The following is a 25,204-nucleotide window of genomic DNA, read 5'->3' as shown; positions in this document are numbered from 1 at the left end:
GCCACACAACATTTTAATTCCTTAAACCCTTTTAAGCCTAAGTGATTCATCCCTTATGCAAAATTCATTGGGGTCCATGTAGGAATGACTATCCCTTTAGGATTCCTTTCCTCAGCCACTGTTTCTTAACAGGCATAATTTTCTAGATAGCCCACCCCTGAAGAGCACAGGAAACTTCAGGAAACTTCAGAAAAGCTGGCACAGGTTCAGTCTTCATGCATGGAGAAGAGAGAAACAAAACAGAAATGTGTGTGTTATATGTCATGAACATTATTTTACATTTAAGTAGCAAAGAAATTCCCCAAATGGTTCATGGTAATGCAGATGTGTCCTTTTCCAGCTTTCATCAGATTTGACAGAGAAAAAAGAAACTTTTACAAAGGCAAGGAAAGAAATAAGGAATAAAAACACTGCCAGTGATATGTGACCCAGCCTTCCAGGACAATTTGTGGCACAACAGGACCGTAGATCATGGCTGGGGTTTCCAAGGACAGGGATGAACCAGCAATATTTTATAAAATGTTTAACAAACGCTGGGTACCCACAGCCTGATTTACCACATGTTCCTGGACCATTGCAGCATTATTCTACTGGAATTAATAATGCTGCAACTTGGGAAGACTTGAATAATGAAGAGGTGGATCGAGTGCTTTACTGTCAATTTAATTATTCATACAAACGAGGCATTTGGCAAGAGAGGGGATTTCTATTGCTTCATAAAGACAAATTATGGGGGAATAAACAGGAACATGAAGCAAACATTGCTGGACTGAATAAAAAGTTGGCATCAATCCTTAAAGTTTACCTTGCAATGTGTAATGTCATAATTAAATGGAGAAAAGGAGGCCAAGCTATTCTTTATGGCCAGTGGGTAGCAGAGGGATCTGAAAAGAGGCTGAATTTCCATGTAACAAGGCTATCTAAATCCAATTAATTCCAGAAGTGCTAACCACCAGTGAACACAATGGAAGCATTTAAATGAATTTGGGGGTGTTTAAATGCTCTTTTCATTCCATGCAATTTGTTGGTTTTTTTTTTTTATCAAATAACCAAAAAATTGTTTTATTTATCATCAGCATTCACATGGCACAAACATAAAGAACCTGAGAAAGGCCAGGCTTACATCTTGGCCGAGGCCTAAAGGAGAATCAGAGCTCACAGACAACAGGCTGGGCACTCAATCAGCAAAATAAACAGCATCAAATAATTTTGTGATGAAATTGCACCCACTGAAGACGCAGCACTGGGCTGATTTCTAAGCCAGTGAATGAGGACAGTGCAGGCTTTGAAAATTATTTTTTTTTCCTCATTGTGTTCCCTCCCCTTTTCCAGTGCATTCATATTTCCTTAAATAATTATTTTGATTTACACTTTTGTTTTCCCTCTGACTTTAAAAGCCTGAAATGCATCTTGTGTTAGAGATGCCAGGCAAAGCAATTATCTTGGTATTATATTTAAGCATCACAAAAAGCCTGTTTGGGGAGGGAGGAGGATTGACAACAGTGCTTTTATTAAATTACAAGCTGCTCCCTGCAGAATGTTTGGGAGGCTGGAAGCACTGAGCATTTCTGAGTGAGATTGCCCATTATATACAGACATCATTGGTCTGGAGATTCTACACATGCACATATGGATATAACCAGATAATTCAGATCTTCTTGGCTCTATGACAGAGAAATATTGTCAGGTAAATATTGCATGATCAACCCAAGGTAAAACACCAACCTCAGAGAGCCCAGGCTGCCCTCAGGTGTCTCAGCACAAACACAAGGTGACACCAGCAGCCCCCGGTACATCATTTATCAAGAATCTTGGGGGAAAAAGAACAGGAAAAGCATCCAGGTTGTGCTAAAACATCTCCCTGGTGCCCAGGAATAGGTGGGTTGCTGACTTTCTGTGCCAGACATTGGATGTGCCTGGGGAACCTTCATTGCATAAATTTCTCAGTTCTTTTCTAAATACTTTACACTTTTGGCCACTGCAGCAGCATGTGCCCATAAATTTTACAGTTTTATTATGTGCTCTGTGAAAAAAAAAAAAAAAGAAAACCATCTCTGTTTTCTGAAAACCATCTCTGTTTTCTGTCTGTATGCTGGCACAGCTGCAGAGAGCAAAACAGCAGAGATGAAATCACAGGTGAGCAATTGACAGTGAACACCACCAGCTTTGCCATCTCCTACAGCATCAACTCTTCTCAACCCCTGAATAAAAGTCCTGTGAGGGCTTCCATTACTGAAATCTGCAGGGGAAATGTGCTGCCTTGAAAGGACAGCTCTGCCAGGTTCTCCTGTGTGTGTCCCAGGGTCTGAGCTGTGCCAGCACAGCCATGAGGGTTCCAGCCTGATGGGCAGGCACCTCCTTCTGCTCCTTCCTCAGCAGCAGGGAGAGAGGAAGAGCTGCCAGTTCTTGGCTTCTTTTTTCTACCTCTGCCTCGGGTTTGAAGGTCTCCAGATGATATTTTGTGTTCAGACTCGGGTGTTTATTGTTTCTTATCTATGTTACAAGTCCTGCGTCCTACAGCATTCCACTAAAAAGCTACAAAATGGCAATCTTCCCATACCAGGTCTTTTGAGGCTAAACTGTCCAATTAAGCAACAGCATCTAAATTATTTTCACTCTGAACCCAATAACTGATCACTCAAAATCCACAATGTGGACTTTTCTGTCCAATTACACAAAACCACCCAAACCCATGGAGAAGAAGGTGAAGAACAACCAGCCACTGCCCTAAAACCTCCATCTTGCCCCATATATATTACTATATTTTAAAACCCCAAACTCTAAGTTTTCCACCCTGTGATAGCACACACTTATAATCAAACTCCACACCTGTAATCCCAGTTCTATCATTCAATTTCAGAAGCCTTCTCCACGGTCTCAGGTCAAATATAGAATTTTCTTGTGGGTCTGTGCCCTTCAGCACAGGAAGTTTAAAATTCTCATCATCCAGGATTCCAGCAAAGGACTAAACCAAATCACAGGAGAATGGCAAAGCTACCAAAGGAGGGAAGCAAGGATGAGAGAGGAATGTCATCCATGCCCACAAATCAGCAAAGCATATGGAAACTGCATTTAACGCATAAAGGGTGTATAAGGAGCTGATATAACCAGATGGATAAAGAGCAAGGAGGGAGCAATTCCAGAAATTGTGAGGGAAACAGGGAACAGAGAAAGAAATTAAGGATTATCAACTTCATACTGAAAAGGGCATGGAGAATTTAAAAGGAAAACTACAGCAGTAGTGATGAAAATTTTTAAGAATTGAAAAAACACATCAGCAGATGTTAGGACTGAGGCAGGAATTTGCCTTTCTCACCTGCAGAGATATATCAGTGCTGAGGAGAATGTGGCAGAAGGGTCCAGGAGGGCAGAAACAGCCTGGCCAGGACAGGACACCTCTGGGGTGAGGTGCATGTTTAAGTCCTTCAGAGCTGGCTTCCTCAGTCACCAAATTAGGTATTTTTCTTTTGTGTGTATTCATCTCCCATTAATCAAATTCAGGTAGAAATGTTTCTGTCCATTCTCCGTCTCTGACAGATATTTGTATGATTCTAGCCAGCAACAAGGTCCTGATCTAGCTACAGACACAGCTGCAGGTCCCAATAAAACAAGTATTAGCGTAGCCAGTCTTAGAAAAGAAAACTTAAAATACATGTATTCTTTGATAAATAAATGTAGCACTTAAATCACTCAATTGCACACAGCATTTGCTCACTGCTTTGGATTTATTCACCTTCTTGTCAGCTGGTTTTAGAAAAATAACCTTTAACAACACCACACAAAGGCTTCACAAGGTAGGAAGGAAACGCTAATTGGTTTTATCCTTTTGTGAAACAATCCATCCAAAGTTAATTAGAATAGGTTTACTTTTTCGTAGCAGAAATAATCCGTAGGAAAGACTGATGGGCAGAGCGAACTGAGTCCTGCACAAAGGTGCAGGATTTAAGTGATTCTGAGCTGTGCTCTCAGAACTCTGTAGCCTTCAGGCACCTATCTGGTCTTTCTCTGTGGATGGCATAATTAGGGTTTGAGTGAAAACCCCAGTGGTGAGGCCTGATAAGAAGTTAATCTTGTGGGTACCTTGTGGGCCTGGAGAGATGTGCCCCAAAAGCCCAATTAGCAAAGTTTTCCTGTCCTAGGCTGTGCCACAGCCATGCTCAGCACTGATAAAAGCTGAGGAGCAGCAGCTCAGGGCTGCAGCAGCTCCTCACACCTCACAGGGGTGAGGAGCACCTGCACTTTGTCCCCATCTCACTTCTCCTGGTGACCTTCACACTCCCAGTGTGGCATTTAGACCCCACAGATTCACATGTCTCTCTGGAGACAGGATTCACCTCAGAGCTTCCAGCCACGAGCCAAGGATTTTTGGGGAGCCCACAGGGATACCTGTCCACAGAACCTGACCCAGCTTTCTTGGACCCTCTGACTGAGGCCAAGCCAACAGAATTTGTGTGAAAGCAAACAGAATTTCTGTGAAATCTGTGCCATACCAACTGCAGAACCCAAAAGCAAGCCCAGCCCCCTACAGCCATGCATGAGCAGAGCATAATGATAAGGTTTGATGAGAGATAATGATAAGGTTTGATTTCCCATCATCTGTAAAGAGCAAAGGAAAAAGTTCTTGGCTGTTGGAAAAGCACTGCAGATCTGGAGAAGAGACCTCTGCTTTACAAACCAGAGGTCCTTTCTGTTATGGAAGGAAAGCACTTCCCTAACAGCCAAAGGAATGCTGAGGCACAGCATCCATGGACCCTACAAATTCCCCTTTCCGTCTAGGGATATTAAAGAGCAAATCCCAGTTTGGGAGGGATGCAGGTCATGGAAACTGCTGCTGAGAAACTGAAGTGGTTTCTCCAGACCGAGAGACTGTAGCATGACTATGATGGAAGGAGTTAATAGACACTGAAATTGTTTTATTAAGTAGATTTGCCAGAATTTACTGATTATCAAACCTCATTAGCCGGGGACTTGTACTCCATGTTCTTCCCCAGTTGCTGCCTGCTGGATACACGGAGGGATGCTGGAGAGATTATTTCTAAGCCCTTCCCCCTTCCCTCTCCCCTCCTCTTCCAGGACCACATCGACAGTCCCGGGGGAAAGAGAGGACGGACAGGGAGAGGGCAGGAAAGAGAGGAAGGACAGGGATCCACCAGCTCTCCCTCAGCATCTTCCACCAGGAAAGCCCAGGAGAGGAAGGAGCTGAGGCTCAGGACACCTTTGGGAGGATCCCTTAGCACAACATATGTTACATCAACACACACGGCTGCTTTCCCCTTGCAGGAAAGAGGAGAAGGAGGAAGAGGCAAGAGCTGCGGGGTGCTCCAGGGATTTTCCATGTAACCAAAGGCGGACGATGCCCCCGGGAGCTGCTGCCGTGTGCGGCAGGTGAGCATCACCTGGGGGCAGCCCCGCTCCGCCAGCTGCCCCTGCTCCGCCGGTAAGTCACTTCGGGAAACTTTCCTTGCAGTTTGCACTTGGCTGGTTTAGGGTAAAAAAGGGGTTTTTTAATATCTAGGGACTACGGGTAAAACCAGGGGTTTGTCCCTGAAAGGAGAAGGGGAGTGTTTAAATTCTCCGCGCTGAGAAAACACTTTCTGCCTGCTTATAACAAAGTTTTCTCCGCGGTGGGCAAAGGTTTGCCTCTAACTCCTCAGTAATTTGGCACGAGGTCGGGTTGATCAGAGCAGTCCTCATTTAGACAGAATTTAAGGCATTTTTAAACCTCTCCCAGCTAATCCTTGCAATCCCCCCGAGAGGCAGAACGGGTTTGCAGCGAGAGCAGAGGAATCTCGATCTGAGCAGTCCGGTTAAAGCAATTAGAACTTCGCATCCAGCTGATGGCAGGTAATTGACCGCTCTGCCGCTAATAACTATTAAGCAGCTTAGTTGAGTTAGCCCCTGGTTAGGGGTTTATAGAAACAAGAAAGCGAAGCGACAACGACCGGAAAATAAGGATAAAATAAGGATCTAAGGGTGCCCAGACCTGCTCGGAGAAGAGCCCGAGGTGTTCCCGTGTGGATTTGCAGGCAGCCGAGCCTCGGTGATAATTATGAATGAGGCTGGAGCTCTGCTCCGTGCCTGTGTTGCCAGACAACCAATGAGGCAGCAAAGCAAAGCTCATTCACGGGCTGCAGGCTTCAGGAAGAGGCACAGAGGTGACTTTTACTTACCAAACAGGCACTCATTGATTTCCTGATCGAGGAAAGTGGCTGGAGACACCTTTTCTCTCGCAGTAACCTCTGCTATGTTTTCTCCTCCTCCCTGTATCCTCTGGCTGACAGATCCCCCTGCTCTGATGCCGTTCTGGACGTCCCGGTGAGAACTCTTAGAGATGCCTATTCTCTCCAGAGGCAGTGACCAAGACTATAGCAACATTAGCTACAACTCCTGCAATTCCTTGAGCCACTTCCTTCCCATCTGCGTGGAAACCCCTTCTGTCAAGGGGGTCCATTACCAGAGAGCCAGGAGGATTTACCACCCTGACCAAGTGTCTGCAGTCGATCTGAAGACAGAGATCATGATCAACGTTGGAGGCATCAAGTACCTGCTGCCTTGGAGTACTTTGGACGAGTTTCCCCTGACCAGACTGAGCAAACTGAAGCTTTGCAGCAGCTATGAAGAAATCATCCAGCTGTGTGACGATTACGATGAGGACACCCACGAGTTCTTCTTCGACAGGAACCCCAACGCTTTCGGGATGATTGTCAGCTTCCTAGCAGCAGGGAAGCTGATGCTCTTGAGAGACATGTGTGCCTTGTCTTTCCAGGAGGAGCTGAGGTACTGGGGCATTGAGGAATCCAACCTGGAGAACTGCTGCTTTCGGAAACTCTTCCAGAAGCTGCAGGAGCTGGCTGAGATCCGCAAAGAAGAGGAGCTCCGGAGGAGCAAGGAAGCTTCGTGTGTCTTGGATGAGAAAACCAGATTTGGGCAGTTCATGAACAGACTCAGAGATATGGTGGAAAATCCCCAGTCAGGACTGCCAGGCAAAGTCTTTGCTTGTCTCTCCATCCTCTTTGTGGCCACCACGGCTGTCAGCCTTTGTGTGAGCACAATGCCAGATTTAAGAGCTGAAGAAGACAGGGTAAGTCAGTCCTTCTTAACTGGTCTAACCCCAGAACTAGTGGCACAGTCTGGGAGACAGAAAACGCAGCTATGGCTCAAATTAGTTCTATCATTTTCAAGTGATAGCATGTTAAGAATAATGGGAACAAATATACTGATTTTTAGCTAGAATGCAAGAAAGCTTTTGGACAGAGCAATATTTCAGCTCTCCAATATAGGGCGGTTTTTCCTTCTTGAGAAGCAGCTGCCAGTGTAAGATGAACTTGTTAGCACTGACTCTCAAACTGACATTGTGGAGTTTTCAAGGTGCTTCACTCTATTTACAGGCAATCTCTCCTCTGGACACATCAGCTACAGAAATATTTTCCTCTGACATCTTTACTTTTAAAGCAGCTGGGCATCTTCCCTTGTGATAAAACTTTCAGATGCTTAAAGAGGGAGAAATATTCATTAATTTTTATATATTACATTTCAGTAGTTGGATAAAGATTGAAGGATGGGAGGCAGATGAAGTATTTTTGCACATACTGATACATAAAAGCTGTGCCTCCAAAAAATCATAATTCATGCTAAGAGAATTCTGTATTTGCCCCATATATATGTACATATTGTAAGAGCAATACCAAGCACTATCTGAACTGCTAACTGCATTTAAACCCTTCTCAAAGAACTCATCCACATTAATTCAGGGCAAATAAATCAAGCCTGTACCACACATAAAAGATCTTTTCTATAACATTGCTGTAAATATTTTAACATTTAAAAGATTTATTTTTGTAATAATAGACCAGAGGAAAAGTAAGAATCCAAAGTTATTTCAGATGTGGTAACAATCCCAATTCATCAAATAACCTTGACTAATCTCTGTGATGAATCCTGCACTTCATTTGCAGATTGCCTTTCCAAAAGTGCTGAGGAAATCTGTGTCAAATAAACCCCCTGCCCCAACCCCTGCTGTAAGACAAGACACTCCTCAGAGTGTCACATATTGATGAATAAAGTAATTTTTACATTTGCAGCACAGCCTGGTGTGCACAAGACAAAAATCTGTATTTATTTCACTGGTCAAAGCAGCCTTGTCATGGTTAAGACACATCCTGATATTTGATGTCTTTGGATAGTACTGAGGACTGCACAGGAGGCTGAAATTTAAGATAATTCCCTGTTCCCTTTTAACCCCTTGAATATTAACTTCCATTTGCTAAGGAAGGCTCCAACCTGTCAGGAATAAGCCTGGTGCTCTTGCAGCCTTCCCCAGCTATTCCATTACTTTTTGGCTGAAAAAAGGAAAAACCGTTTTCACAGGAAAAGCTGTTAACACTGTTCCAATGCTTCTTCCAAGGAAGTACTTTAAATATAGAACATCCTTCTTCCAGCTCGATGTACAAACATTACAAACTCTGCTCCAGCAAGTGCTTCCTACTAACTTTGTTAATGGAAGTGGCTCAGTGCTTTTTATCTTCATTTCCCAACCACTGCACAAAAAGCTCTGATAAATAAGTCCCACGTAAAAGACCCAGCATATGAGCAGAGCTCTGCTGGATGTAAGGGGTTGTGTGTTTAAAAAATAAATTACTAGGTTAGAAAGAAAAGCATGCTGAGGGTTATAAGTGTGTCTGGGAGCTGCAGTGAAGCTGCTGTTCCTGGATTTCCTATAAAACAAGGATGACATTACTACTTAGAGATTTGCATATATATCAGTACTTTCAAAACAAGCAAACTGCGTTGAAACAAGCTCAAAAGATGGATTGAAAGTGCAGGGGAGAGGATGAAGGATGAACTTGAGGAAAGGACCACATTTGTCCAAATATTTGTAAACATTCCATAATTTAGACTTACAGCACCAGCCTAATGCACTTTGTCATTCTGCCCCAGAATACAGAGTATTAAAAGTCCCTTACTATGAATTATGTGATGTTAGGAAACATAGGGGAATATATGAGACAAAATACTCTTGCCTTGTGGAAAAGCAGAGAATCTGAACTACTAACAAGCAGTTTTGGCATCCCTAAATTTCCATCCCTAAATTCTTAGTCTGCAACAACTAAAATTTCCTTACTGGGATCTCAAAAGAGCATTTTAACTAGAGCTGGACAAATAGCTCCCTGAAGTTAATTGACTAAAATTAGGACTTCTTGGCTGCAGCTGAGTCATACTTAGCAAAATCAACTCTCTGTTGATTTGTAACTCAGAACTGACCTCAGATTCCAAGGTGGGGCCACATTTACCAGCAACCTGAAACAAGCATGCAGGACCTGAAATTTTTGCTTTTAGGGCTGAACACAAAGATGATTCAATATCTGTTTGCTCAGTGACAGCAAACAGTCAAATTCCTTCACAAAGTTTCTGAACGATCTGAAATTCCACACCTGAATTCAAAGATGCTCTGTTTTGAGGTTTAGTCAATTCTGAGTTAAAGCTTGGCAAAAGCTCTGAGGTGAATATCCTTAAAAGTACTGCAAGGATCCATTTTCCAATGTCACTAACACTGGAAATTGAATTTATCCATATGACCCATTCTGAAAAACAGACAAAAAAGGCTTTACCTCTGCTGCATATGTACCACTCTAGGGTCCTGCTCCTCCTCACCACAGCCACATTGAGAGAGTGAGAACTGGCTGGACTCCAGCTCAAGAAGGATCAGAGTCAAAAAAAAAAGGAAAAAAAAAAGGAAAAATAATGCAAGGCGCCTTCCACTTGGCTCAGAGGCTGCTGATCCCACCCTGCAGGCACAGCAGATCCCTGGTCCTTTGGGCAGCTGCTGAGCCAGGTCTGCTCAGAAGGGAGGAAAGAGCAGGCAGAAGAGCAGCCAGGAGTCCTCAGCATGCGAGGGAAAGTGAAAACCCGGGTCTGTCTCCGGGAGAGGGATGGCAGGGAGCCAGGAGAGAGCATCTGCATCAGGGAAACCCAGTCACCCTGGCAACCAGAGGGGAGGGAAGGAGCCAGCGCCAGGGGCAGCAGAGGGGATGGGAGGGGGAGCCTGGACTCGGGGATGCAGCTGACAGCAAAATAAAGGAGGAGTTGTTATGAGTGACACACTCCAGGATGTGCCAAATGCCATTTAGGAACCTCCTCATGAACAAAAAAACCACCCAGATTTAGGCAAATATTTCTGTAAGTTTATGGTATATATGGACATGATGTGAATGCCAACACAAAGAGAACAGTCCCAGGAGAAGGGTGAGCAAAAAGTTCAGCAAAAATGTGGAGTAGCAAAGGAACAGCTCTGGTGAGCTCAAGTTTGAGTCTGACCATGAAATTAATATACAAAATGTTTTATTATTTGTGAGGCTGAGGAGAGAGGAGTCATCAGTAACAAGGTTAGGTTAGTTAGGAATAAAATAACAGAATTACAACATTCTCTAACAGCAATATATCCTTGTCCATGATATTTGTATCAGTTCTTTACGGAGCTCAAACTGTCTTTGGTAAAAAACAGATCTAATATCATCAATGTGCAGTAATCAAGGCATGTAGAGACCGAAAAAAAGGGCACATTTAGAGGTGTGGGAATCTGTTATTGATTTGAAGAGGCAGCCTGAGAGAACTGCAAATCTGAACTGGAGACCAAGCATGCAGGGTAGGAAAGCTGGAGTGACAAAATTCACCAGTGTTATCATTATATGGTAAGTATTACCATATAATGAAGAAATTTGGATCATCTCACTAGAGACAGGATGAAGTCCCATCAAAGTCCCCCAAAAGCCCCAGTCCCACATGAGAGTTACAATCAGGATCTAAGAGTGGTCACTGAAACAGCCACTGCTCAGCACATCCAACCCAAAGGGAAAAAAACCCACATCATTACACCAGAAAACTCTGGGATAAAACCACTGCAGAGGGACCTGGAGAGGGAAAACACTTTGAAGTACTCTTGGGACTTTCCTTGGGATGAGATATTTCATTTAATGAGTCCCTAAAATTGGCATCCTCTGGAGAAGTGACTCAGCAGAAAGGCTACAGCAAGTTCTGTCCTCCAGGAAGGCAGCAAATTAAGGTCAGGGGGGAGAAAACCCCCAGATATTTCCATCCCCTGACCTTGTTACTGCTAATTCTTGTGTTTGCTCTTACCTAACCTTGAGAAGCTTGGAATTGCTTTAGGTATTTTATAGGACCTAATGAAACAAAATCGTCATAAGCTGCAACCACCGTTGTTTCATGTGAAGGTTTTATCCTGAAACACAGAATACTCATTTTTAAAAGCTTCTTTTCCTGGGATCATTTGATTATGTGGAAATCAAGTTCCTTTTAAAAGAGTAAGTTTCTTGTCTCTGGTTGCACTTAGAATCCAGAAAACATGAACAAATGAGTAGGACCCAGTACTTAACAAACCTAACCACTTTAAAATTATTTTTTATATTCTACACCATTATTCTGGAGGCCCTGATTAGTTTTTTAATGCTTGATGTTGCTGAAGCTTTCTGTGTGATACTAAAGAATATTTAGCTTGCACACTGGGGGAAACTGCCAAAAAACAGGTTTTCTTTAAAACTGGAATAATTTTACTTTACAGGAGAAAACCCCAATTTATTTGCCATACTGTGAAGAGAAAGAAAATGTAATGCTTATTTAAAGTGTAATACTACAAAGGCATATATGTGCATGCCTATCTATAAATATACTGCTATATACATATGACTTGAAATTACTTGGAACAAAATAAAGCTGGATGTGTTTTGGCTTTATTGCATCTGCTCAAGCACTATATTCTGGGTTCTTATCAGGTCATTTTCTGCAGACAATCACCTCTCTTAAATTGTCCAAGCATCCAGTGCAATTCTGATTTTTTTCTGACCATTTTGATTAGCAAGGAAAGTAGGAAAATTTGCTTCACTCAAGCACCGAAACCCTCCTGGTCTGGGTGTACTCAGCACAGTGAAACCCAGCTATTTATGTGCTTCACTGACTGAATTAGTTAAGTTAATAATGATTGAAGAAAGGTTAAATAAAAAGCCATTAAACAACAGAAATCAGAATATTCAGGCTGGGACTTTTTGATATATATTTATGAATTATTGCTTTATGGGATCTGCCTTTTTTTGAGGCCAGAAACACCAGGAGCTTTGACCTTGAAATTGCACTGTCACATGAAGACCCTGATTTCAGAGTCTCACATTATCAGTGACCATTTCCCAGGCATCCACACCCAGAACTGCCCAATTCAGCACTGAGTCTGTTATGTACAGCTCTGATAAAGTTCATTTTACTGAAGCTCTGCTCTGCACAGCCAAAGGGGCACGGAGGGGGTGCTCACTGCTGACCATCTGTGCCCCAGCTCACCCTCAGGCCACCCAAAATCAGTGTGTGCACAAACTCTGACCCGGGAGGGAATGGATCCTGCCTGGTTTTCCAAAGCCAGTGTCCAGGGTTCAGGAAGCACAATTAGACATTAATAGTTTGCCTTATGTTCATCCCCTCTTGGCTGTGTCCCAGCAGCGCTAAGGCTCTGAGCTTTGCACGCCATCCTGGGGGACCCCCAGCTGTCCCAGCTGTTCCAGCTGTTCTGCACTGGGCACTGCACCAACAGCTGTGCAGCGTCCCAGCACGTGTCCCTCACTGGGAGTCAGGATTTCTTTGCCCTCCTGCTGCTTTCAGGGCTGTAATAGTTACAAAAGCCTGTTCACTCCCCTCGCCTGGCTCTCCTCAAGGGGTTCGGCACCGGTGAGTGTTTAATAATGACTTCTTTGGGAAGAGGGTGCTGCCTTTCATGGAGGCATTCCATCTCTGGAAAACTCTGTTTGAAACAAATTTATCCCCCAAGTTCCTTCTCACAGTGTCAGCACCTCTCATTAGCACCAGTATCTCCCCTTAAAATAGATTTAACCATCTTTGGCGCCCCATGCACTCCAGAGTTACAATAAGAAGGAATTTCTGCTCCAAAGAATTTGCAATGCAGTGAGAAAAGAAACAAAGAAACAGTGACAGGCAAACCGCTTTGACCAACAGCAAAACTGTCAGTTGAAGGTCATCCTTCCAAGTTCAGATAAATTCCTTGTCGTTTTGACTATACTGCTCTGCACAGTTACAAAATTGTCTGTTAGATTCCTCACTAGAAAAACAAGAAAAAGTTTACTCTTTCCCAGCTTTCTGCTAACACCAACCCTTTGGAGTCACCAACTGGTTTAAATCAAAACTAGATTCTTCAGATTGACTCTACCAATGTCTGCAGACTAAAGTTTAAAAGTTAATGTTAGCATTTTATTTTAGGTACAGTTCTGTCCCAGAGGGGATAATTATTTGTTGGACACAGAGCATTAATTTCTTTCTCTGTTCTTTCTAATGTCCACATTAATACAATACCAATATTAGTTCAGTTTCCTCAAATACTGTAGTTTTAGTAATTGTTTTCCTAAGTCCAGGCTTCTTTCCCATCAAGCAGAACAAGTGGGAACTCATTGTGTTCTCAGAATACACAGCACTGCTTTAACAAGCTCATCATTCCCTAAATCAGGTTAGAGTCTCTTTCTCAGCAGGCTGTAACCTTCTGATTTTATTGCACCAGGCTGAAACCATAAATCCAAGTGCTGATGTGATCCATAACACGGGGTTTTCAAGCTATCCCTCCCCATCATTTGATTCAGCAGAGCGTGGTTTAATTATTCAAATAACAGCGTCAATGCGGCCGCAGTGATTCAGCACTACCTGCAGCACTGCAGCTGGATCCCAGAGCTCAGGTATGCAGGGAACACACACTGGCACCACATTTCCTAACCACTTCACGGCCAAAAGGGATTTCTGCCCTGTATCTGTTCATTTCCTGCTGCCAATGGGATAAGAACAGCTTGGAGCCAGCTGGGTAGCTCGGTTCCCTACGCCCAGGTCTTTCTCTGCCTCTGCTCCTTCCTAACCCTTCTCTAGACTTCAGCCTCCTCTGTATTCCCACTGCCTTGGGTCTGTGGGAAGAACCAAAGCTTGTTTTTTACCATTAGTTTGTGTTTTTCACACAGAGGGAATTGCTCAGGGAGAAGCTCTAGACCAGGATGCACTGCCCAGGTGTGAGAAGTGCAAAAAACTGGAAAACAGCCCCCACCCAGGAAATGGCAACAGTGGGCTTAGAGAGGGAAATTCCTGATGGCTTTTCTTCTAAATCCTGCACTTAGAGGACTGGCTGATTTTGGCCAAAGGGCCAGGCTGCAGGAAGAGCAGTCCTGCTGGGATAAGTGCTGGGCAGCACAGGCTGGCAGAAGGCAGGTCAGGGGCTGCAGGACAGGCTGATCCCATCTGCTTCCTCTCTGGTGGACACTGGCCTCTGTCCACAGAGCAGTGTGTGCATCACAGGAAGGATCTGAGCAGCAGCTTGGCTGTGCCAAACAAAACCTGCCCCTGCCAGGATAAGTGTAGCAGGTGTGAACCATGACCTTGCGTCAGCCACGGAGCCAGCGCGCTCCTGGTGTGAATGGTGACATCCTGGCAGCCTGTCCCTCCAGTGCAGAGGGATGAGAAGGTGCAGGTCCTGTGTTCAGGGAAGCTCCTCTAGGACTCCAATAGGATGGAGCATGTGCTCTCTGAGCTCTTTCCCTGCCTGGTTCTGGCTCCATTGGGTGTGGGTCACTGAGCACAGGGCAGCCTTTCCTTGGGAGCCGTCAGTGCTGCAGCTTGGGCAGAGCTGGCTGGGAGCAGGGCTCAGATCCTTTCAGCCCATTGCTCATTTGTTTGATCATGATGATGAGCCAGCTGGTTCCCATAAACATGCCCTGGGAATAACAGTGTTTGCATTCAGGGGTTCTGTTATGACTTCTAGCTGGGTTCAAGGACTTTTATCAGCTTGGCTTCATAAGTAAAACGAGATTCCTTTCTCACAAGTGTGCTGTGTAAGCAACACATATACCTTGTGCTGAGGTACATATTGATTTCCACTCCAAAGCTCTGGAAATATGACATGATTCTGAAATAATCCAGGTACTGATCAAGCTGTGCTTATTAGCAAAATGTTCCACAAGCACTGGAGGAACTTTTGCTATTTAATTTGGGAATAGATCATTTAACACAATAGATCATTTGCTTTTAACTTGGGAATAGATCATTTGACACAAGAAACACTTGGAATCACTGACACCACCCTGAGCAGAGCTCCCTGGCAAATACAGGAAGGAGATCACAGGAAATGCTGTAGTTTTGCTTGTTTTACCTCCTAGACCTGTTTATAGATTGTGGGAAAGCCCAAATTACACAACACAGAGAACAGGCTCAGACTGCTGCCAATAAACTTCCACTTAGAGTCAATCACACCCAGGGCAGAAAGTTGGTACCTATCCAATTTTATCCTCACACAGCTGCACCACTGCACTCCCAACATAATGGGAATAACAGGATTTCTTTCCTCATTGGACTTCAGATTAAGAGGGAATAAAGGGCAAATACCCACGGCAAAAGGTATTGGGGTAAATCTCTGGCAGCAGAAAACTCATTGGTGGATCAGATAATGATTCAGAACAAGTTTTCCAAAGCATATTTTGTCAATTGTCTTAGAGGGCAGACAGGTGTGACACAAATGATCAGCACAGAGCAGACCCTGAAGGAACAAGAGGAGTTCCTTGGTGGTGTCATACAGTTATTTAATAATAATAAAGTTTTTCCCTTTCTACATAAAAAAAAAAGTGAGCAGCATCTGGAAACCAGAATGGATAGAGAGATATATTCTGCAGGGGAAATTCTGATTCAGTCTCCCTGGGCATTATTAAAATTATTGATGCATGTAAAGATATTATTTTCACTAGATGAGATTTATACCTGTTGTAAGTTAGGCTAGTGCTGCATAACCCTGGGATCCGATTCTGTTTGTTATCCTTGATGTCATTACACTTTAATTAATGTTTCCTGGCAAACTAAGAGGCTGAGAAATTTATCTCTTTTTATCTTGTGAGTGGCACATATCTCAAGCACATTTAGCTGGGATTCACAATTAGTGAATAAATTGCTTTTTTGCTGCTCCATCCCTGGAAGTATCCAAGGCCAGGTTGGACAGGGCTTGGAGTAACCTGGTTTAAGGGTTTAAGATAAGATTAAGGTACTTTCTACCCAAACCATTCTGGGATTCTGTGAGGGGAAAACAGAAGCCAGGAGAGTTCCTTGGGCACCTGTTTCCTCTGGCTGTTGAGAGAACTGGGTTAACTGGACTCAGTACTGCTCTGCTTCTATTTTATTATGAACCTGCATAATTTTTTTTCCTGTTTAAAGAGAATTTAACAGAAATACCCTAAAATGAGCAATCTCACTGTAACACCATAAACTCCAGCACATAAGAGAACATGGAAAATAAGCCACTCTCTTATACACCAGAGGGGGATAACCAAAAGGAAGCTTGAATCTTTGACTGTCTCTGGTGGTAGAGGAGTTTGAAACAACTCCTTTGCTTCTTCGAGGTAGTTTATAAATCTAAGAAACCACTCAATATTTCAGACACCAGGCTCAGTATATATCTCTTTACACACAAAATATTGTTTCATTCATTGCTGAGCCAAATGCTCATTTCATACAGAAGATCAATACCAGGCACTCATTTTATTACATTTATATCATAGGTTGTAGAATTTCTGCTGGAGGCAAGTTCCATAAATCCTGATAAATTCTTGCATTGTTGAAAAGTAAATCTGCAGGATGAATAAAAAGTATAAAGAGTTACATACTCACTGCTGGGCCTGTCGTAACTGTTCTCCCATCAAAGTCAGTGACAGGTTGAGTACAGATTGATGTCAGATGGTTTGGTTGAAAAAGCCCTCCCAAAATAAGCTGTGGTCAGTTCTAAATGAAACCTCATCTTCCCCTCTTGCTCACAGTCAGCACCACCCCAGCTTGGAGCTTTTAGAGCTCCCACTCCACTGTGAGCAAAACTGTAGCAGGAGGAGAAGGAGATCAGTGAAAATTTGGCTCAAAGGTCTGGAAATAAAATGCCAGAATTCTACTCTAGTAAATGGTGAGGTCAAGGGAGGGAGTTTGTGCAGGGATTTGTTTCCAAGGGAGGAATTGTACAGAAGTCGTTGTGGCACAGAGATTTCTTTATCTGACATTTAGGCAAAAAAAGGCTTGCATGGATTAGAGCATTTGGGCTGTAGTGAAAATAACTAATGAGAATGTAGTGGTAAAAAAAACTTGAAGTCTCCCACTGACACGGGGGCATCAGTATTTTGGTGAGAACAGAGCTTTGAAGTCAGTGTGCTCTGCCTGTTCTTTGGACAACAGTTCTGAGAGCAACATAAAACACTGAGCTGTAAAAATCCTCAGAACTACTGGGAGAAACAGAAATTGGCTTTGATGCTTGATATTGCCTCCCCTACCCCCTCTTATTTCACTATTTGCTGCTTTTGAACAAGATATTCAAAAGGATGAAGAATGTTTGAGGAGACTGACTTAAAGAGGAATATTCTATATAAATCAAGTCAGGTGCATTCCATAATATATACAAATGTTCCTAATATATAAAACATTCACATGCAAACTCTTGGGATGAAATCCATCTCCCAATGTGAAGGCAATGAGCATGTTCTCATTATGCTGACAGCATAAATTGCCTTCACTAAGTAAATATAAATTTCCATAGGGAATACTGAAGTTACTGAGGGTGGCAAGAATTAAAAATCTCCCAAACAGTCTCTACATTGCTACACTTTGAAATTTCATGTTCAGTTCAAAAGGCAGCCTTCATCTTAATGGTTAAACCTACCAGCTTTAACAAACCAGGCAGGTTTAACCAGGTTAAACAAAATTTCTTTTCTTCTATTTTCTAAGGAAGGAATAGGGAAAGCCCCATGATGATCTGAAAGCAATGACACCTGCAAATGTCTAAAGGCAAATAAATAACAGCTGTACTGGAAATTCAGCCCAGCTAACAAAAAATTAAGTAAATATTGATGGGAGCAATGAATAATTCAGAGGTCCCATCACTGGAGTGACCAGAGGCAGGTTTGTGCAGAGTCCAGGCTGCACTGTACAAATAATTCAGGGCTCAGAAAAGTGAGCACTGCACAGCACAACTGCTGATTGCAGGCAATCTCATCAAGCCCAGTCAGCAGCTCTGCAAACATCAATGTGCTCCAGCCCTGACTGCAAATGGAGCCACAGCCTGACCCTGCATGCAGAGCCCTGGCCTTCATCAGCCAGGCCTTCATCAGCTTCCATGGTGTTTCATTTTAGGGGTAAAATATGGACTCGGCAGCTTATTGTGCAGAGAGGAAAAATCCCCAAATGCTGCTACAGAGCTAAATTGTTCTGAGGGTTGGGCAGGGTAAACACTCTCTTGAGAGGGAACCTCTACTGGCCAATTCTATAACACAAAAAGAATTGTTACTCCCAAGTGCAGCAGAAAGTGGGAAATATTGAGTGTTGTAAAAAGTCTGCCATGACTCTGTTTTCTTCATGTGGGAAAAGCCAATTTTTTATTCACACAACTCATTTTACAGTTTTACAGACCTCATGGGCAACTTTAATTTGTTGATAACTCTCTTGCCAATTACTCTATTGGTTAGTAAAAGGTATTTAACCTGTCCGTCAAATCTCTCTACTCTTGAATTGTTTGCATATTTTCTTCATTGATTCTCATGGGACAGATCTTATTGTTTATACAGGTGCATTTGTTTTTCACCCTAGAAACAGATTGTTGTGTTAATGAACCCTTGTTTTCAAGATGTTTTCACATGAGAACTTGCAAAGTACTTTGCTGCATTTAGAAGAAGTGACAAGCCAGCTATTAATTTAATAGGGCAGGCCTGATTTTATGAGGCCTTTCTTTTATAATTTTTCTACCTGTCTGAAGCATTCAGGACTTACAGCCTGCATGCCAGGACTTTATACATAGGTGGGTTTAATTCCAGTAGGTTGGAAGAAGCAACAGGGTAAAATGAGGCAGGTAGGCCTCAATTTCCTCATGGCCTACCTGACCAAAGAGGCCTGACCATGACCAGTGAGACAAATGAGCTGTTTGTTCAGCTATTTTGTGTGCTCAGTACTCTCTGTGGAACTGAAGAACAGCTGCCACACTACCTGTGAGCTGGGGTTTGTTTATCTCTGCTACCAGTGACTCAGGCAGATCCATATTGCTCCTCCTTCAGCGTTTTTGGATGCTGGTCCACAGACTGTTCTTTTTGTTTATTTCCCTCTCTGTTTTGCGGCAGGGTGAGTGTTCCCAGAAGTGCTATTACATCTTCGTCATCGAGACCGTCTGCGTGGCTTGGTTCTCCCTGGAGTTCTGCCTCCGCTTCATCCAGGCCAGGAGCAAGTGTCAGTTCTTCAAAGGACCCCTGAACATCATTGACTTCTTGGCCATTTCCCCTTACTACGCCTCCCTCATCTTCTCCGAGGACGACTCCAGCGAGGAGGAGGACAGGCCGAGCAGCAACACGTACCTGGAGAAGGTGGGCTTGGTGCTACGGGTTTTACGTGCCTTGAGGATCCTGTACGTCATGCGCCTTGCCCGCCACTCCCTGGGCCTGCAGACCCTGGGCCTCACCGTGCGCAAGTGCACGCGGGAATTCGGGCTGCTGCTGCTCTTCCTGTGCGTGGCCGTCACCCTCTTCTCCCCCCTGGTGTACCTGGCCGAGAACGAGTCGGGAAGGGTGCTGGAATTCACCAGCATCCCTGCCTCATATTGGTGGGCCATCATCTCCATGACCACCGTGGGCTATGGGGACATGGTGCCGCGGAGCGTGCCGGGCCAGATGGTGGCTCTGAGCAGCATCCTCAGTGGGATCCTCATCATGTCCTTCCCCGCAACCTCGATATTCCACACCTTCTCCCACTCCTACTCCGAGCTGCGCAAGGAGCAAGAGCGGCTGCAGTCGCGGCTGAGCCGAGCCAAGAGCGCCAATCGCTCCGGGGAGAGCGACACCTTCAATGAGACGGACAGCCTGATCCTGGAGGGGCAGGCCTCCCCTATCAAATACATCTACACGGGGAACTGAGCCTGGAGACCCCAGCAAACACATCTACACAGGGAACTGGGCCTGGAGACCCCATCAGACACATCTACACGGGGAACTGGGCCTGGAGACCCCATCAAACACATCTACACAGGGACCTGGGCCTGGAGACCCCTATCAAATATATCTACACGGGGAACTGAGCCTGGAGATCTCAACAAACACTTCTATACAGGGAACTGAGCCTAGAGACCCCATCAAATACATCTACACGGGGAACTGGGCCTGGAGACTATCAAATACATCTACACATGGAACTGAGCCTAGAGACCCCCATCAAATACATCTACATGGGGAGCTGGGCCTGGAGACCTCATCAAACACTTCTACATGGGGAGCTGGGCCTAGAACCCGCACCAAACACATCTACACAGGGAACTAGTCCAGGCCTCCCCCATCAAACACATCTGGTATTGCCCATCAAACATTTCTACACAGGGACCTGGGCCTGGCCTGGGCCATTCCCAAAACCACTGACAGATACGTGCACGCGTGCATTAGCAAAATACACAAAGCAAAGCAACAACACAGGTTACAGTGCTATCCTCTCTCCTGGGATAGGTATAAGCAGCAGCCAACCCAACAGAGCCAGCTCCAAAAAATCTCCGTGGAGCTGGAGGCTGGGAGAATGTAAAAAAGTCAGAGTTTCTTCAGTGATAAATGCTCATTCTTCTCTATGACTACTAAGAATAAACTTTGTCTCTACCACTCATGCATCTTGCTGAATACCTAACACTGAATGAGTGACAAACAAACCAGCTTCTGTTGGCACAAACACACTTGTTATTTTATTTGACTTTGAGTTTCCTGTGTTCTTGCAATGAATATCCCGAGCCAGGCGTTAAGACACATTCTTTCAGGGCTACACACCAATGTGGTTATCCACAGCTCATCCACCAGGCATACAGACACAAATTCAAATGCTGTATTTAAAGCCAGTAACAAGCTTAAAATAAAACCGCTGTATGTGACAGCTTTCAAAGTTTGCCTGTAGCCAGATGATCAATCTGTACCTAACAAATTGCACTGCTTTGTATAAAACACATACTGTTTGCAAGAGCATTTGCTTGAAATGCAGTTGTGGTCTGCAGACTGTAAACATATCATACTAGACAGCAAAAGTCTTCAAACTTCTTTTTCATATAATTATTTAAAACAAAAATGAGGAATAAAAAAAAAAGCCCAAGCTTACTGACCATATCAAACAGCCTTGGTGTTATATTTTTTGTTGAATGGTGATGGTTTCTCTGGAAGAAAGATAAAAAACAGACTTCTTGAAAATGTGATGATAGCTAAGAAGAATCCAAAGATACAAATAATAAAGAATTAGGGGAATGATTACCAGAGAGGCAGTGGGAGTGATTTTCTGATGGAAATGGAAGATGCCCCTTTTGGGATACTGATGTACAGCCAGAAGGAATCAACAGGGCTTAGCAGCAGAATGGATGGTTTTGTACAAGGTGACCCTTTAATGGTGTGAAGGTGCTCAGTGGGTTCCATGCAGGTCACACACCTGCATGCTCATGGCCCCTCCCAGCCACAGTGAGAGCCCTCCTGACCCCCACAGGGTGCTGAATTTCGGGAATGTATTTAAGCACTGAGATTAATCAAGGCCTAAATTAGTTTTTAATCAGAATTCCAGCTTTCATGACTCCATTTCTTCAGTCTTGCCAAGGTCCCCCACGTCCTTGTGATGAGGCAAAGCTCAGTGAATGAGCATTCCCCAGGGCAGGCACCCCTCCTGCCCAGCCTGGGGACACTGGGAGCCTGGGGACACCTGCCCCATCTCCCAGCTGGACCCCCAGACCCAGCCACCTGCAGAGTTCGGAGCTTCCGGCAGGCATTTGGGAGCTGAGCTGCTCCCCTCTCTCCTGCACAGCTGAAGTAGAGAAAAGCACAGTTGTTGGCACCACTGGGATGGCGTGACTGAAATTAATCTCTTGGGTTTATCTTGCTATTGACCTGATGATTCAAACCAGAGAAACTGCAGCAGATTATTCACAGGGATGTTCCAACAAGAGGAACAAGTTGACTGTAGATGACAGGCATATACCTTTGCCCCATTAAATATGCAATTTCTGATGGTTTATGCACACATCCATCTGATTTTTTATTTTTAACAATTTTAAATTTTTTTTTTTGCTGACAATTCTCTACAGTAGGTCCAGTGAGATGATAAATCAGAGAAAATCCTGGTCTGGACTATGAAGCAAACCTCTCCAGGGTCCTGTGCATGGTGATGACACCTTAATTTCTCTGGAGGTTCTGCCCCTCTGCCCTGGCAATGCCAAATCCAGTGCTTGCTTTTGATCACTAGTGGCTACTGGGACACAAATCCTGATGCAGAATTGATGCAGCTTTTAAAAAATCACTTCTCCCACTGACACACACTTTGGAGACACAAACAATCAGGTAGGGCGGCTGATTTGGTTTTTCCAAGTAACAATATCCTTATTAGCTCAGAAGTTAGTTCAACATGGTTGCACATAAAATTAGCTCAGCACATGGCTATAAAAATGTAGATATCTGGTGAAATATTGGGCGTTTTGCTGCTCAAGTGCTTGTAACAGCTCCATGTCCAACAGGTTCTGTGATGTAGCTGGGACTGTGGACAGTGACAGAAATCCAAACCCTGACTCAGTCTAGTGTTTAACCCTGAGTAAGCTCCAAAACACAACCCAAGAATGTGCTGAATCACAGAGTTCAAACAAACAAAGCACCAGTTCTTGACAGGGAGCTGAGTGTTTGCATGCCCAGCTGAATTTGGACCATCACTCATATTTCTGATTTGAAGTTAAATCTCCTCTAATAGCTGGGTCTGGGCTGCACCAACTCTCACAGAAAATAAGTCCTGCGTGATTCATCGTGTTACAGGGGAGGGAAAAATATGTTAGGAGGAACATTTAGTGCTGGTGTAACTCAACTGAGTAACACATTCAGAACAAGCAGTTACAATTAGCAGATACTGTTGTTGCCAAGATCGAATCATTTCCTAACCAGATTTAATTAAAAGAGCAGTTGAGCTGCCTGCCACCCGGCTTCCCTGACTTCAAACCCTTTCCCCTGGACCTGCATCCTAGAAACAGCAGAGGAACAGCACCCATCACCCAGGGGAGCTGCACTGTGCAGCCCTCACCTCATTGCACCTCTCTTGAAGCTTCTGATTGCTACCTTGGCACAGCAACACCTCCTGGTGTTGTAGGAGCCTGCAAAAATCCCCCACCCTGCTGCTTTTTGGGGGAAATCAGGAATTTATCCTGCTCTGCAACCCAACCTTTGGGAGTCCTGTGAGAGCACAACACAGAACCCTCCCACCCGGTCTGGGACGGACGCAAACCACAGAGAATGGCTTTTGATCAGGGGCTAAATGCAAATTTTCTGTGATGTTGAAATCCCACCGAGGGGTTGAGACCTTTGTTCTGAGCTAACTCTCCTTTCCTCAGGGGTTCTGCAGCCTGTTCCAGGTTTCTCTGCAGCCCTGCTACCTCCCAGCTCTCCCCCAGCTGTTTGTCCTCTGTGACTTTCACCAGTTCCTCTGGTACAGAAGCATTACATAAGATGGACATGTTATTATCCCAGTAATTAACTTCCTTTAATTTCATAGGTTCTGTATTTTGTTATTTCAGCCTTAGGATTCCTGAAATTTGCTTTTCACCTGTCTTTGCATCCAGCCACTAGCATTCATAACATAGAGTTACCAGGTTGATTAAGCCACAAATTCATTGAATGAACAGTGTTTTATTTTAGGAGCAAATTGTAAAAGAATTCACGGACTGGACGGCATATGCCATGCATTAATTATAGCAGAACTATTTAAAACCTGCAGTGGTCAACAATTTTATTTCAAACACACCCAAACACTGTTGTGCAGTTATTTTGATCAATTAGGCACATCTGCTGACAGAAATTACACTCAGCAAGTCCCTTCTGGTTTTTTTTCCTCATGAAAGATTTTCTCCCTCTTTTTTTGGTTCAGAAAATTATTTTAATACATTGCAGTAACCTATAAATAATGATGAAAACCTAAAAGGTCAAGGAGAGGAAGAAGTACAGCACATTCCCAGTTTTTACTTCTACAAGTAATAAATTATTAGCCACGTGTTGAAGTTAAAACTGATAAAGGGCTGATATAAAAGTCATATTTCCTAAATGCAGTCCAGTTTCTGCATGGTAAAATGAAGATATTCCAGCCCATTTTGTGAAAGTGTTGAATTCCTTCCTGTGAACTTTTTGTTTTGATAGCAATGGGGCTTTTCCCCCTTCCCTGAGTCCCAGCCATGGCACAACACCCAGCAAAGCCCTCAGGAACAGGCTGCAGATCTGCTGGGCAGGCTCCAGTTCTTAATTTGCAATATTAGAATGGAACCTAGTGCTCTGGGTTACTCTGTTTTGTTCCTGGATGACTCAAATGATGCTCACAAGAAAAAGATGAAAAGAACGGAGGTGTTTTCCCTCCTCCTGTGCTCCTGTCTTTATCATTTCACTTGTGATAGAAGACAGCTCTCAAAAAACTTATTTTCCCCAAAGCTGAGTGTTCCTGTAGTTCCCTTATGCCAGGGAAGTTCTCACAGAGGAAGGAAAAGCCTGACCCAAAGGTCATGCACTGTAAGAAAGATCTGCAACCAGAACAGCATCCCAGGAACCCTCACAGCAATCCAAGAATGGGTTATCAGCACTAAGGAGCATTTTACCAGATTATTCCAGCAGATTCAGCACGAGGGATAAAAAATCCAACTCAGATTTCATTATTTTCCTACTCAATTCCTGCCATAACTACAACAGCCGTAAAAATCAAGCTCAAATCTAAAAGAGAAGGGCTGTAGAAGACCCTTCAGGTGTTTCTCCTCTGAAAGTTACAGCCTGTTATACCATTAATAATAAAACATAACCACCCTGAAACAACACTTCAGATTTTAATGAAAAGCTCTACTGCTTCATACCTAGCAAATTTTGTTTTAAGTCATTTAGGACTTAATATATTAGCACAGAACTCCAGACATGCATATAATTAAGCCATAATGTCTTCCAAAATTTCTTTCTTTCTTTCCAGTTCTAATGTTCAGCTAGATATTAACCAGTCAGATGAGTCAACAGGTTTTGTTTCAGCTTCTTCAAAATAATTCCATCATATTTCAAGAGGCTGTTCTCAGTAAGAACAAATGGACCAATACAAAATTTTCCTGCTGCCTGAAGCTCAAATAGATGAGGAACAATTAACGTTGAACTTGAGG

General features: G+C 43.8%; 1 protein-coding gene across 1 annotated transcript; it reads left to right on the top strand.

Annotated features, from left to right (window-relative positions):
• Window positions 1–6,331: 6,331 nt before the first annotated feature.
• KCNG4 (potassium voltage-gated channel modifier subfamily G member 4) lies at window positions 6,332–19,955 on the top strand. Its single transcript, XM_041400839.1, has 2 exons — window positions 6,332–7,081; window positions 19,170–19,955. Exons 1-2 carry the CDS (start codon window positions 6,332–6,334, stop codon window positions 19,953–19,955), a joined length of 1,536 nt encoding a protein of 511 aa, XP_041256773.1.
• Window positions 19,956–25,204: the final 5,249 nt, after the last annotated feature.

The sequence above is a fragment of the Onychostruthus taczanowskii genome, unplaced genomic scaffold (genome assembly GCF_017590055.1).
Source record: "Onychostruthus taczanowskii isolate IOZ18803 unplaced genomic scaffold, ASM1759005v1 scaffold18, whole genome shotgun sequence".
Classification (NCBI taxonomy): Eukaryota; Metazoa; Chordata; class Aves; order Passeriformes; family Passeridae; genus Onychostruthus; species Onychostruthus taczanowskii.
This window is presented reverse-complemented; position numbering and strand designations above follow the sequence as displayed.

What these genes read in the sequence shown, in the direction of transcription:
- KCNG4 (XM_041400839.1), top strand. Translation starts at nt 6,332, where the DNA reads ATGCCTATTCTCTCCAGAGGCAGTGACCAAGACTATAGCAACATTAGC. An exon ending in TAAGAGCTGAAGAAGACAGG is followed by an intron (nt 7,082 to 19,169) that starts GTAAGTCAGTCC and finishes GTTTTGCGGCAG; the next exon opens with GGTGAGTGTTCCCAGAAGTG.